Raw genomic sequence first — 15,475 nt, forward strand, 5'->3', positions numbered from 1 at the left:
ACTTTCTGTTACAAACTTACGTAGGTTAGTACAGGAAGTAAGTCTGGAATCACTAACGACTCGCTTCAGCTGTTCAGAATCACTTCCTTCTTTTGGGAGTCAATAACTCCTTTTGTCGTGCACTTTCATTTTTGAAACCCCGCAGACATTTTACCTTCACAAACAGCTCTACATGAAAGGTAATATTTGATAAACCATAATAGGTGCACTTTAATAAATAAAAGAAGTCTCATTTCATTCGGTTGTATTTTTGTGGACTGATTTGACTGAAATGAATCTATAAGAATCATATAGATTTAGTTTTCTGATCCTCTGGTAATGGCTGTTCTACTTTTATCGCTGCAGGATAACATGTTCACGATTGTTCGCTCTCTTTTTGCTGCTGTTCTTGTTTTCGATTCATGACGTTTTGTTGGACAGAAAGCCCTCAGACATGAAAGAAAGCTAATATAAATGCAAAGACTGGACAAAGCAGAACTCAAATATGCACACACACACACACACACACACACACACACACACACATCCAGAATAACCTCACATCACGATCTGCTTTGCTGCAGCGAGTCGTGATGAAGGTTAGTGTGACCAAACACACTGTTTGCCCGGTGTGTGTGTGTGTGATTGTGTTTGATTTTCATCCTTACGGGTGACTGATGCTGCGCTTCACTCTGGCCTTAACCTTTAAACACTTGTCAGTTCGGCATTCAATAAATCAGCCCACCCCGGGTCATCGTCAGGGGCCGTGCCCTGTATGTTGTATCGCAGCATGAATGCAAATACTGTAAATAAAACTCGAAAAGCGTGGAACAGTTTCAGACTTTACTGATGTTCTCAAAAGCACCGGGAGAGAATGCACATGTTTTGAATTTTAACATTTTGTGAAACATATCTTTGCCACCACCCCCCACCCCCCCTTTTTAGATTTCTGACAGATAATTTCTCACTATGGGTTGGTTTCTTTTTTCTTTTTTGTTTTTATCAGATTTGTGAGGTTTGGAAGAGATTTCATCTCACAAGCAAACTTTGTTGACTGTAATTTTCTTTCCTGAAGCCTCTACAGCTCTGTTATCATTGCAAACACTGACCGGTGTTTATTCGTTTAAACGCTCATTCTGAATTGCTAGAGCAGCGTTCGAAATGTTCGACATCCCACACCAAATACAGAATACTGACAAATTGTGCAGTTGATCAAAACTAACTTTAGGGAATTTAGATGTAAACCACATGCACACAACAACTTTATTTATTTATTTTCCACAGGTGCAGCTGTGATGATTTATTTATTTTTTTTAACATAAAATGAATTTCCCAGAGTGGAAATAAGACCGCTGACACAGAGTGATTAATGTGGATGTGGTTCTGACAGGTGTGTGTGTGTGTGTGTGGGAGTAAGTGCAGATCCATTGAACGTGGCAGGAAGATTTATGGTTGACGGTTATGACTGCATATTTGCCTAGAACGTAACTGCGTAACAGGTGTACCAGTGCACTACAGAGCGAGCATTTCATTCTGCTTCCCGGCTTGATCAGCCACGTTTGGTCTTCTCCTTCCGTCCGAGCCAGCAGCGAGAGTGTGAAATAGTTCCTGTGACAATAACAGCGGTTAACACTAGCGGAGTCATTCGATTCCTAATAGATGGGAAAGCATGAACGTATAAAAGCACTCCCTTTTAAATCCGAACAAAGATCGAGGGGAAAGCGTGCTGCCGAGCGCTGCAGCTGTTTCACTTCATCATCGGGAGATTAGGAGTTCGCAGTACTATGACGCCGGGAGTCAAAAGAGCGATTCACAAAGGGTTTTTTTTTTCTTCTTCTTCCCTTCTCGCAAACAGAAGTGCTGTCTCAACTCATAACAAAAAACAGCAGCATCCATCCTGCTGTGGTTTTCACATGGTTGTGGGAGTGAGGTGGAAAAACTCCACAGAAATCCGTTTACCGTATATTTCGTTCTGTACTGAGGTGGAGCTACTCTCCAGCTCTAGCACGCTACCACTTCTGTGGGGGTTTTTTGTTTGCTTTCAGAAAGTGTCAACTAACAAAGTAAACGCAGGAGGATGAATGTATAGACATGGTCTTGTTCTTATCCACTCCTGATACAAAGTGTGCTACAAACTTTTTGATGTAGCGCACTGTGTTTATGACCTTGAGAAAAAAGTCAGCCAGTCGGTGGTCAGCGTTTGAGCCATGGGCTGCGATGTTCTCTACTCACGTCCAATATATTCTTTATAATATACTCTTTTCCCTCAGGCAGATTGCGACTCAGTAGACGTGTGTGTGTGTGTGTGTGTGTGTGGCATCAGTAACTGCTGGAGAGGATGAGATTAATGGCTTAAGGTGTTATGACAGTACAGAGTGAGTGTGAGATCGAGCAGTAAATGGATGACTGTAGTGTGTGGTTGTGTAAATGAAGGCTATTTCCTGCTCACAGAGCCTCAGGTTAAACGTTTAAGGTGTTGGAACTGTGTGTGAAATGTGTCCTTGTGACTGGTGAGTGTGTTTTGTGTCTGTTTGTAGTGAGACAGGGCAGGAGAGAGACCAGCACATACACCGAACGGGAGAAAGGACATTAGAGACACGTATGCAGAGAGTGAGGGACAAAGAGAAAGACAGAGAGAGAGTGTGAGACTGAATGAGACATAGACCGAGAGATGCATGAAAAGAGAACGGGAGAGAGAGAGAGAAACGGGCAAAACTGACCCAGAGAAAGAGAGACGTGAAGCGAGACGCACACACACACACAGAGAGAGAGAGAGAGAGAGAGAGAGACTGACGGACACAGCGAGTAAGAGAGAGAAAGAGACCGAGACATGGGCAGAGACAGACACATGGAGCCAGAGAGAGAGAGGAGAGACGCAGTTTGTTTTTGTGGTGTTTTGTTTTTTAAAACAAAAGTATTGACCTCAACTGCAGATTGCATATTTTGGAAATCCACGGTTTCCTGAGAGAAAGCTTAATTTGCAAGCCGTGTGTTAATTGCAGCAGGTTTTTTTTTCCCCACTGGCCTGCACCTCACACACATGGGCCGCCGCTGCTGTCCACACTACTCTTTTTTAATTACATTTTAGGATTTATTTCTTTCTTTATTTTTAAAATTAAAGGCTTTTTATTAACTCCTTTTCTTGTGTTGCTATTGTTTTTGTTACCTGTGAAGATTTGTCCTTCTCTCATTCACAGCGAGGTAGCGACGCTCAGTTTTTAGTTTCGAGTTCAGGGTTTTTTTCAAGGATATTTCTGACCATTACAGAGAATAATCATGCAGGTGAACTGAAGTCCGACATTATTTCATATTGTTATTTGATGCATTTTATACTGCTCATATATTAGGATTTTTTTAACTTCTACACCTGAGCTGCTTTGAATGATGCAGCTGAATTTCTGCGCCGTTGCCGGAATGTTCTCATGACCACTGATGTTTTACAGAACTGAAATCCTGTGTATGTTTCAACAACCTGTAACCAGGAAGTCTTTCCAAATTGCAGTATAGAAACGGTGTAGCTAAATATTTTTATTTTAAAAGGCATTTCCTAATGCCAGGTTTTGTTATCAGTGTGTATGTGCTTGCACGCTAAACTCGTTCACAAAGGAACGTGTTCATTCTGCACATTCTAGGCTTAAGCCGCTCCGTCTAGCACATTTTTCAGCAAGCCCATCTCCTGTGGTTTTGTGTTTCAGTTCTGCTGATTCTCCCAGCTCCTAACGAAGTGGACGTGTGCTTTTTAAACTAGCTTTTGTACTAGGATTCACACAGTGCCCACTAAATTTATTCCATGCCAGGCTGCGTTAAAACCTCCTCGGGTTTGTTATAGAGGTGTGCAGCACCGTGTTCTGCTACGGTACACCGGAGGAATGAACGCTATGTGCAGCTCGAGTGGCTCGAAGAGCACCGAGCAGGAATGCAGAGAGCTATTGAGGGTACAGTAGAGGGGCAGATCTCCAGGCGTAAATGAATGTGGCGCAGGGAGAAGGTCAGCGTTTAGGTTTATGGCACACCGTTAGCACCTGGGATGAAGTATGAGCTCGTTATTTAAAAGTGCGGTGTTGGGGCTCAGGACGCTATTTTAGCCAAGCACATGTGTTGTGTTCATCATGTTTACAAGAAGATTCACATGAACAAGCCACATATCTTCTGAAGTCTAAACTTTCCGACAAGGCCCAGCTTGTGATGCAGAGATGATGTATTTCAGTATGTCGGAGCTCGTAGGAGTTTGATTCGCCCTTACTGGATGCCATCTGTGTTTGGATTTGAGTATTTGGTGTCTGGCCTTCAGTATCAGATTTGAGTATTTGTTGGCGGTGTCAGTGTTTAGATTTGGGTGAGTGGTGTTTGGAATACTGTATCGGTGTATAGATTTGGGTGAGTGGTGTTTGGAGTACAGTGTCCGTGTTTAGATTTGGGTGAGTGGTGTTTGGAATACTGTATCGTGTTTAGATTTGGGTGAGTGGTGTTTGGAATACTGTATCGTGTTTAGATTTGGGTGAGTGGCGTTTGGAATACAGTATCGTGTTTAGATTTGGGTGAGTGGTGTTTGGAATACAGTATCGTGTTTAGATTTGGGTGAGTGGTGTTTGGAATACAGTATCGTGTTGAGATTTGGGTGAGTGGCGTTTGGAATACAGTATCGGTGTATAGATTTGGGTGAGTGGTGTTTGGAGTACAGTGTCCGTGTTTAGATTTGGGTGAGTGGTGTTTGGAATACAGTATCGTGTTTAGATTTGGGTGAGTGGTGTTTGGAATACTGTATCGGTGTTTAGATTTGGGTGAGTGGTGTTTGGAATACAGTACCGTGTTTAGATTTGGGTGAGTGGTGTTTGGAATACAGTATCGTGTTTAGATTTGGGTGAGTGGTGTTTGGAATACAGTATCGTGTTTAGATTTGGGTGAGTGGTGTTTGGAATACTGTATCGGTGTTTAGATTTGGGTGAGTGGTGTTTGGAGTACAGTGTCCGTGTTTAGATTTGGATATTTGGTGTTGGTTTGTGTGATCAGTGTATTGATTTGGTTATTTGTTGGTCATTGTACAGTTTCTTTGTTCAGATTTGTGTATCTGGTGTCGTTCTTACCGTATCGGTTAGATTTGTGTATTTGGTTTTGGTTGTACAGTATTGGTGTTTAGATTTGGGTATTTGGTTTCGGGTATGCACCGCTGGTGTTTGGAGTACAGTTTCAGCCAGGGTGTTTTGTTGCGGGACAGCTGCCGCTCTGCAGTGTAATTGAAGTGGAGACTGATTGGCTGTGCTGCATTCCAGCCTGGATTAAGAGATCAGATTCTGCGGCCGTGTTCTGCTTTTTACTTGCCCTGTGGAAAGAGTGCTGCCTTTCAACCTCCCCCATTTTCTCTCTCTCTCTCTCTCTCCCTCTCCCTCTCTCCATAGCGTTCCTTTTCAGGGGTTCCTGTTGGTGGTATGACTCGGTCTGTGTGTACATTATTGGATACAGTGAGAAAAATATTTCGTTTCAGAATGTCTCTGAATCGAGGCAGTCCTCCTATTCCTGTCAGCCGGCCTTTCAGAAGAGCATATGACATGTTCCTTCAGGGAACGGCAAGAAGATGCGTTTGCATTTTTTCCCCTCGCTCCATGTCCTCTTATTTTATTAAGGAGCCGCATGGACATCATCTGTTTTCTTCTGTGATGCATTACAGAATGTAATGTGACAAGGAGGTGTGTATAATACACATCTTTCTCAAGAGGTTCAGTGTAACATTCCTGATTAGGACACAAAATATTTTGATTTCGATAAAGTAGGAAATATTTTTCTTCCCTTCATTGTTTTCTTGACTTGACCATGCTCATTTAAAACACTCTCATATCCAGAGTGGCTTCCATAAGCCATTTACTGGCCGGTCTCTCTGGAGCTGCCTGGGTTAAGTGCTTCCCTTAAGGGCACAATAACAGCAGCAGGATGCCATCAATCAGCATCGAACCCATGACTTTCTGGGTCAGGGCCAAGTTCTGTGGCTTCAGGTCTACTGCCGTTTGTGCAGTAAAATGGTACAGTCGTTATCCAGTTATTAACATGGCATCAATGGTTTTTAGTAATAAATACTACAGTAGTGATGTACGTCTACTTTATTATGGACACCTGCACATCCAGTCAGCCATTCATGTGGCGGCGACGCAATGCGTAAAATCAGATGCAGATACAGGTCAAGAGCTTCAGTTATGTTCACATACACATCAAACATCAGAATGGAGACAAAATGCGTAAAAAAGGCAACGTTTTTGAAACTCGTGGGATTTTCACCTACACCTATGTCTCTAGAGTTTACACAGAATGGTGTTTTAAAAAAAAAAAAGAAAAAAAAAACGTTTAGTGAGCGACAGCTCTTTAGTTGGAAACGTCTTGTGGTTGGGAGAGGTGAAGGGAAGGCTACGGTAACTAAACCACTCTTTGCATCAGTGGTGAGCTGAAAAGCATGTGGGAGCACGCCGAACTTTGAACAGCCTATAACAGCGGAGATCAGCTTCCACTCCTGTCCGCCTAGAACCAGAATCTGAGGCTACGACATTAAAAATAAGCTGTAAACGGATAAAACATGCATAGGATGACGCCATAAAAAAACTGTTAGTGTTTGGAAATTTGCTTTGGTGTAAGAGTATTACAACACTATATAATCAACTTCAGAGTGGTAACAATAACCCTTCTCGTCTGGCCGCATCGCACCACCCCGTTGTTGATTATTTTCCTGTAACAGCGGGACACGTAGTGTTGTATTACTTACATACTTACAGTTTAGTCTAGTTCATTTGCATTTCCAGGAAACCAAACCATGAAACTGAGTCAAATTATGATTGTTAACGAACTTGTAATTTGTCCACAGCTGCTTTTAGGTCTTTAAAGTCTTCATACTTTTGAGTGGTTGTAGTGTAAGGCGTGGTTTTGCTAGTGCTGTGCGCTACAGTAGAGCTGGGCATGCATGCGTGGGGGGGGGGGGTACACACCCGAGGTTCAACATTACGCTTTAAGTGAGTTGATTGACGTTTAAAGAGAATACATCATCTTCAGTTGTCGAAGACTTGCAGCGTATAGAACTAATGTTCACCCCTCTTACGCCTCATCTTCTTTATCCTAGTCTCTTTCTAGTTCCGTCTTGCACTTGTTTTTGGGATGTCTTTAAAAATGTACAGTGCTACTATGGGCCTGAATGGAGGTCTTTTCAGCTTGTCGAATTATTGAGCGTGGTCAAAGATGTCTGTCAGCAGAAACCTTAAACAGCTCTGAGACTCCTCGTCCCCAGCACTCGTCCCCTCTCCACTAGTCGTCGTAATACAACCCCCACCTCTCTCTCGCGCGCTCTCTCTGTCTACTGCCTTTCTTCTTTTTTCCTCTCTGTCTCCATTTCTGTCTCCGTTTCTGTCTGAGAAAACACGCACACAGAGAAAGACTTTTAAATCAGACACACATTATCAGCAGTTCACAGAGTGACCGTTTTAACTGGAGGTGACATTAAACTGGTCGAGTTAAAGGCTGCTGTATCTCTAATGCCGCTGTTTTATTCGAGTCCCCTGTAGACAAGTTCACACTCAGCGGGCATCCCGTATTTTGTTTTGATTGCTGTGTGTGTGGTGTAATGGCTGAGTCTAATTGGCTTATTTTTGGCTTTTTTTTGGTCTGACAGAAGGCCCTAAATGATGCCAAGCTGTCACTAAAACACTGTTTTGTTCCAGCAGCTCTACTTCGGTTTAATGAGAGCCAGGCCTCGGCGCTCTCGCTCTCTCGACGCCAGGACAGCATAATTGGAGCTGAACGCAGGTGTGATTCCTCTGTTGGCAGTTTCAATGTCACCGTTCAGATCAGGCTATCCTAGTGTATAATTTAGGGATATAACGATACCGAAGCTTCCAAGATCTGATTTTGTTTCATTGGAAGACAGCACTTTTTCCTCTGTATGATGTTGCGTCTTTTTGTGCATCATGACACATAAAAGTGAAGTACAGAATACCCAAATATTATAAACGTCTGATTCGATTGTAATGGCACACAATTCAGTTCTCCCACATTACACATTGATGTTTAGACACTGATGTTTGATTGACATTGGTGTTTTGATGTTTAGACACTTCAGCCTGTTTCACACTCAAATCCTAGGACAAAACTCTGTTTTTCAGATTTTTAAGATGCACTACATGGCCAAAGGTTTGTGGACACCCAACAGTTACACCCATAAATGCTTGTTGAACGTCCCATAATCCCATAAAACGTCCCATAATAAGCTCCACTCTTCCGGGAAGGCTTTCCACTAGATTTTGGAGCGTGGTTGTGGGGATTTGTGTTCGTTCAGCTACAAGAGCATTGGTGAGGTCAGGCACTGATGTTGGTGAGGAGGTCTGGGGTGCAGTCGGTGTTCCCGTTCATCCCAAACTTGTTCAGTGGGGGTCAGGGCTCTGTCAGGACACTCGAGTTCTTCCACATTCTTCCAACCTTAACACACCATGTCTTCATGGAGCTTGCTTTGTGCAAAGAAGCACTGTAACTTCACTGCGTTCCCAGAGTTTGCTGGGATCATTAGGTTTATTCGTGAAGAATTTCGTCCTCTGCATGTCTAGCAAACAGCCACATGATCTACTGGCATTCTTTTAGAGGAAAATAATCAAGGGCTGGGTGGCGTGATGCGAAGATCTGCAATTGCAATTTACCAAAGAAGTGGAAAGTTCTCTGTCTGACAGCTCTTTAAATAAAAGAATGACAGAATGCTTGATCATTTCAATGGTAACAATGTGTCATTTGTTAAAACAGTAACACCTGAAGGAGAATTATGCACTCGCTGTATTCTTTTTTTTTTTTGTTGCTTGACAGCCTTTCACACAACACTCTCTCTCCTTCAGGGAAATGCAACACTGTGCTCTTCAACAGAAGCACGACACAATCTTAAATATTTAACACCAGGCTTTGACAGCACCTATACGTGTCACTTCCTCACCAACAGAGTGTACACCGGGAGGAAAAATACAAGTGTGGCAACTTTCTTCCCGCTTTACGGTATGACGAGTCCCAAGTACACAGGTGTGGCTGAAACATGCATCATCCGTCAGCGTGCTCGAGTCCACGTCTTCAGGCCTGGTGTGCCCTGAGAGTGAATGAAACAAGCCTTGTTTTGTCAAAGCATTTCCCTTTCACTTAATCCTGTTTCCTGTGTCACAAGCCAGATGAAGGAGACAACGGCCGAGAGTGAGGACGAGCCAGAGCCTGCTTCTGCTGCTTCTTGATTTTGGTTTTGCTTTATAATACAGGGGAGTTGTAGCCGAACAAAGACCGTAGTTTTACTCGGTTAATCTGCCATGCTGACTATAAACTGGTGACATTAAGTAAGGAATAAAACATGACTGGGTTTGATGTTACAGGAAGATATTCATCAGCCAGGAGGCCTGATGTACAGCACAGTTACTGTAACTGTTGTGTGTTTTCCTTTTATACCACAGCAAACGGTCAACAGGAACGATTTTATGTGTAGTAAAGAATCTGGACAGCGATAAACTGGCCACCGGAAGAGCGAGTTTCTATCGCGTCTGATTTTCTTCGAACCCGGATTTTTGTGCCACACGGTCATATGATCAAGCTCCATTCACAAGATGGCGTCCCAGGGCTTGAACAGGTGGTGGAGTAGAGACGAGATGCTGACTCTTATTACAGTTTGTGGTGAATTAAGGTTCCAGCATCAGTTTGAAAATACAATAAAACAATCACAGCGTATAAGAGAAGCATCCATTTCTCGTTTTCGTGACTCGGGAAGTGTTTAATATCTGGGGGTCACTAATACGCACGTTCCAACAAAGTTAAATACGGCAAGTCGCAGCAGTCGGGCAGTGAGGCAACATCTGCATAGAAAATCACGGATCATTAAAGTGAAGAGTCCACCATACGGGGTCCCTGTGTAAGTTGTTACTTCAGAAATTATGCCTCACTACGAGGTCATGACTATAAAGCTCTAATTCGCCTTGTAGCTGGAACTGCTGTCAGAGCTGCTGTTGTAGAAAATGAATGAGCACCTTCTGACCAATCAGAATAGACAATACAACAGCGCTGTGGTGTAAAATCTTGTTTTAAAGGCGTAATAGGATGGATTGTGTTTTCTAAAGTATTTCAATCCCACAAGCGGGTTTGCAGAAAAGCCAGAGTGGTGGTTTTGTCGTCGCTTTAATGGAGCTTTGCTGCGCTTTTAGCTGCAAACCCGGTGAAGTTTGTCCTCTTGACACGCTGCCATACATTCCTGAGCAGTCCTACTATATTCAGATAATGACCAGTTCATGAACTAGAGATAATCCGTGCAGTCTCTGGCAGTAATGAATACATCCTTAATCAGCGCCGGCAACTCCATTACGGCTACACTCGGCGCGTTTGAGTGTGAGCAGCAAAAGGCCTGTGTGCCTTTTATGTAACTTCCCAGCGAGCATAGACCACTCCTCCTCCATTTTAGCTAGATGATCATCAGGTTCAGTCATGTAATAACAGTTCTATATTTGATTGAATTCATAAATACTCACCGGTTTCAGATAGACGAGCCTCGGCGACGTTTCCTTCATGGCTGATTGCCGTGCACAGGCATTTGTGACGTAGCAGTATAGAGAAGATGTGGCGTCAGATTGAGTGGAGTCCTCTTTAATCGACTCTCCAGCTTCACCGAGCACTCTGCTGCAGGTCGTCTGCTGGCTAATACCCAGTTTAGCTGCATGTAAAAAAGGTTTGTGTGCTTTCTGGTGGCGTTATCGAAGCACAATGTTCCTGAGCATCTCTAAATGGCTTTGTGTAACGAAAGCGAGTGCTTTTAATTATTAAAGCAAAGCTAGATTCCCAAATGCTCTTTAGTTTTCTATGGTTTTCTGGGGTGGAAGAAATTGTCTATCGTTTGCTGTTGTATTTGTCTTCAATAGATAAACTGATATCGTGATTAAATAATTGGACTGTTAAACATGGACTATTTTGCACCTTGAAAGTGTTGTGATGTGATATTTCCGTCATGTCACCCACAAATTCTGTGGCTCGCTGTTCAGTGCTTCTTTCTCGGATGTCTTTTGTGATGCCTGTGTGTTATCACTCGGCATGTCATGCTTCACGCTCCAAGAGCAGAGCCGAGCACGAGTCCAGGTGAACACGAGCTTCTCTCACTGACTGCCTGTGGCTAACCGCTAGCACGTGCTCCAGCCGTGTGCGACGGTGTGCAGCGCTGTGGCGTTCTGTTCATTCCAGCGGATTAGATTTGGGGTTGTCACTTGGATTTAAAGGCAAGCAGCGTTCTGTTCATGCTTGTGGTTGTGGTGGTGTTTCTGGTGACAGTTGTGTAGAGGGTTGGGTTTGTACTGGAGGTGTTCTCAGGAAATGAAAGCTTGTCGTTAATTGAGTTATAAACCGTCCTCTTTCTGACTTTTGTCAGCATTAAGGCACTACTACAGAGGGATTTAGGCTCCTTCATGGTGTCGAATTCAATTCACTCCGTATAAAACATGATTTCCGTGATTAAATCCTTTCAGGGAAATGAAATTCGAGTGTGCAGATTGAATAAAGTGTGGTGATTGGGAAAACTGAAGTAGTTTTAACACGTTCTGCGAAACAGGAAGCAAAAGAACGGATGTTTTTAAATGAAGTGCGTTCTGAATTTTAAAACACACAATGCAGCTATGTCTTCCATCCACGTTGCGAATGTAACTTGGAATATCGGAATACCGCGAAAAATGTTTGCAAATAAAGCACCGTTTCCATCCCACGTGTTCAAGAGAATAAAATCAAAAGCTTTGTTTTTTTTTCCGTTGTATATCTCATATACATGTATAGCTCATTTATTTAATAAAATAGCCCAAGGTTTCTCGTATGCTTTAAGCATCATCTTCGCTCGAACCGCTTGGAAAATCTGTTTCTTTCATTGATGAATTCCATGAGGAGTCACTCTTTTTCTTTCTTTCTTTCTTTCTTTCTTTTTTTTTTTTCTTCAAAAATTGTGTTTAAAAATGTTCGGCCCTCGTCGTCTATCCAAATATACCTGTCACTCTCCGACTTTTCCTTTTCTGAGTCAGTTATCCAATCACGTGATCACATGACTTTTTTTTTTTTTTTGATGCGCATCGAGGAATTTATTCGGTAAACGTGTTTCCATAGTAGTTTATGCATGTCTTGTTATTGTGTTAAAAAAAAAAATCATCCACCTGAATTGAGTGTGCACGTTTTTTATGCACGTTTTGAGACTTTATTGGCATTTGGTGTTTCCCTCCAGCGTGCGTGTTTGTTTGTTCTTTTCTTATTTATTTATTTTTTTTAATGCAATATCCCAAAATTCTCATAAAAATACTCGGATGGAAACATAGTTGCTCATGGCTTGCGGATAAAAACAAATGAGCTGCCACTTGTTCAAGCTTTACCACTAGCACTTGAGTTGTTGGCTTTGTCTGGGGAAAAGGGAATTATGTGCAGGTAGGAGGTGAGATTGCGAGCAGGGGAGTGAAGAAATGTCGTACCAAACGATCGGTCCCTTAGGAATCATTTGAACCGATCGTACCTAATTTGCATAACGCACTGTCTCTGTGTTGCTTGCTACTGTGGTTGAAATTGTGGCTCTGTGCCAGACACGTACGTAGAAAACGAACGTCGCGTGCCGCTTTGTCGCTCACTCGGGGTTAGTGATGCACGTTCAGATAAATGAACCTGAGCATGTCAGTGAGGACGCAAACCTTCCAGCGTGCTAATAAGATATCTGCTGACTTATCTGGCTTATCTAGGCTGTAACACGTTTGCAATCAAAGAACATCTTTACACGTACACTCGTTTCAGTTTTGTAGGTGAACAATAACACAGAGGAACGATTTAGTTTTGTTTTCACCCAGAAGCAGGGGGTGGTTAGGGTTAGGGATGTAGAATATAGGTGTTGTGAGTAGACCTACTATGTTTGTCAGGTTTAGATGCAGTGGTTGTGCAACAGTGTGTGTGAGTGAGGGAGGAGTGTGTGTGTTGCTGAGGTGTGTCCCTAGGCATGTTTATGCAGAGCTGGACTTATCGTATTCTCTCTGCAGATTGATGATGATGATATTGAAGCATTTCCGTTGCTGCCGCTTGCTCTGTTTGTTCAGCCTGCATTTGACCTCTCTGTTATTCATTCAGGCAAATGAACTGAACAGATTACTGCGCTTAATGGCTTTGTGTGTGTGTGTGTGTGAGAGAGAAAGAGGGGGAGAGCTGAGATTCATGTTTGTGAATAATATTGTGTTTAATCTGACTCCGTGCGAGTGTGTGAATAGGCGCGAGGACCACAAACGATGTAAACAACAACAACAGAAAAATAGAAAAATTATGAAGGTCAGAAACACAGAGAAGGAGGCCGAAAGTTAGAGGAACAGTCAAAACTCTTAGTTTGAGAGTAAAAGATCGGCTGGTTATTAACCCGTCCTCATTGATGAACTGAAATATTCAGTTGCCTGGGGAAAACCCATTTGATGTCTGAGAAAAAGGAAGCAGAACTGGCATGTTGACTCCAAAACTATATACATCATATACAAATAGTGAATAAAACCCTCAGGGGCATGTTGTTATAGGAAAATAATCAGCAACAGTGGTGTGATGTGACCTGGTATGGAGCGGAGGTGCTGTAACTACCCTGAAGTTGATACTTTTTCAGTAACAGCAGGTGCCAAAGTGTTTTATTCCTCTTGATAAATACAATTTTTGTCCTTTTATTGGTATGTTCAGTAGTTGTGGCTGTGTTCTCAGTTCTCTGTTCGTCATGCCACAGCTAGCAGTAACTAATTACTCTCGTATGATTTTAACAACTCATAGATGGGAAAGGTTTTTCGTTTAGTTTTTTCCGTTTGACGCTTAACCTTTCTCTATTTCTCCTTCTTCTCTCATGTCATTCAGGAGCGATCCTGGGCCGATCGGACACGCGGGAGTGCATATTCTTCAACTCCAACTGGGAGAAAGACCGGACAAACCGCAGCGGAATCGAGCCATGTGCTGGAGAGAAAGACAAGCGCAGACACTGCTTCTCCACGTGGAAGAACAGCTCGGGAACCATCGAGCTCGTCAAACAGGGCTGCTGGCTCGACGACGTCAACTGCTACGACAGGTCTACACACCCTCGCCGTTTTTACACCCAGTTCTACAAACAATCTCCCATACAGTGTTTCCATCACGTGTTGTCTAATGCAAGTCTGTGAGAACTTCCTAACGTCAGGGTTTTTTTTAAAAACATTATAGCCTTTTTCTAAATAGATATAAATATTTAAAGTGATATTAACTGCACGTAATTCTGAGGCACATACTGGAATCTCTCTACAGAAATCATTATTTAATGTGCGTGCAGTATATGTAGCATGTACATAACAAATACATATATGTAGGTGTGTGTGTGTATATATGTATATATATATATATATATATATATATATATATATATATATATATATATATATATATAATGTATAGATAGATAGATAGATCAAAAACCACATTTGAAGAAGTAATGCATAATAATGTAAAATATAAAAGTAGTACATAATTATATAAATATTATCTAAAATATTTATCGTGTTTTATATTGTTATAGAATTACTTTACTATTTTCTGTTTGTTTTTTATATATGTGTAACATATATATATGTTATATATATATATATATATATATATATATATATATATATATATATATATATATATATATATATAGTAATTATTTTTATTTTTTTTACTTTTAGGTTTGTGAAAAGCTGTGTTTAAGTTTCTATCCATATTTTTATTTTTCGTCCCTTTCAGTGTTTATTTTTAAATAAATAAAATATATTGTAAATTAATACAATAATTTACAAAAAAAAAATTTTGTTCACGTTAAATAAGGTGTAATCAAACCAGTTTTTGAAACTACGCCACACCAATGTTCTTCCGAAAGTGTCTTCATAAAAACTAGAGTTCGACCGATACCGTTAACTAGTTTGGGCAGCACCTGCCGATAACCTATTAATCACCCCGATTACACTGTAATATTATCAGTTGATACCGACTGAAAACATAACAGGTTTATTACAAAAATAAACAGTACTGACCATACCATGAAAATGTAGTGTACTTTTTAAATGAAATAAATATTAATATATATTAATTAGTAATAAATATTTAAGTATATAAAAGATATCCCCCCAAAACTGAACCAAAAGGGAACACAACAGATAAATATAGAGACATCCAAACTGAAGCAAAAAACACTTCAAATAACACAACAAAATTAGTCAGTGATCGTTTTTATTTCCCCTCTAGAGGCTGCTCTCGTACTGTGTATAAGGATAGCGGACCTTTCTCAGCCTGGATTGGTGTGGATTTTTGCCCATAATCGTTCAGTTATTAGTAATCCGTTATCAGTGCCAATTTATCGGCAAAACCGCTCAATCGGTCGACATCTAATCAGACCGTATATGTTGTACCGTGTGTGTGTGCATAGAAATAAAAAGAAAATAGCTTTTTGCGATATGTACATACAGCATCATTCTACCGCTAATGACAT

General features: G+C 41.5%; 1 protein-coding gene across 4 annotated transcripts in view; it reads left to right on the forward strand.

Annotated features, from left to right (window-relative positions):
• LOC108272703 (activin receptor type-2A) overlaps positions 1–15,475 on the forward strand; it is a 49,830-nt gene that overhangs the window by 13,715 nt on the left and 20,640 nt on the right. For 3 of the 4 annotated variants that reach the window (XM_017481329.3, XM_017481330.3, XM_053684553.1), the window contains one exon: positions 13,840–14,047. In XM_017481329.3, the coding sequence (XP_017336818.1) occupies positions 13,840–14,047 (208 nt within the window). Of the gene's footprint in view, positions 1–9,413; positions 9,875–13,839; positions 14,048–15,475 lie in introns of those variants that run through there. The other variant, XM_053684552.1, reaches the window with a different exon arrangement.

This window comes from Ictalurus punctatus, chromosome 12, assembly GCF_001660625.3.
Source record: "Ictalurus punctatus breed USDA103 chromosome 12, Coco_2.0, whole genome shotgun sequence".
NCBI classification, from domain to species: Eukaryota; Metazoa; Chordata; class Actinopteri; order Siluriformes; family Ictaluridae; genus Ictalurus; species Ictalurus punctatus.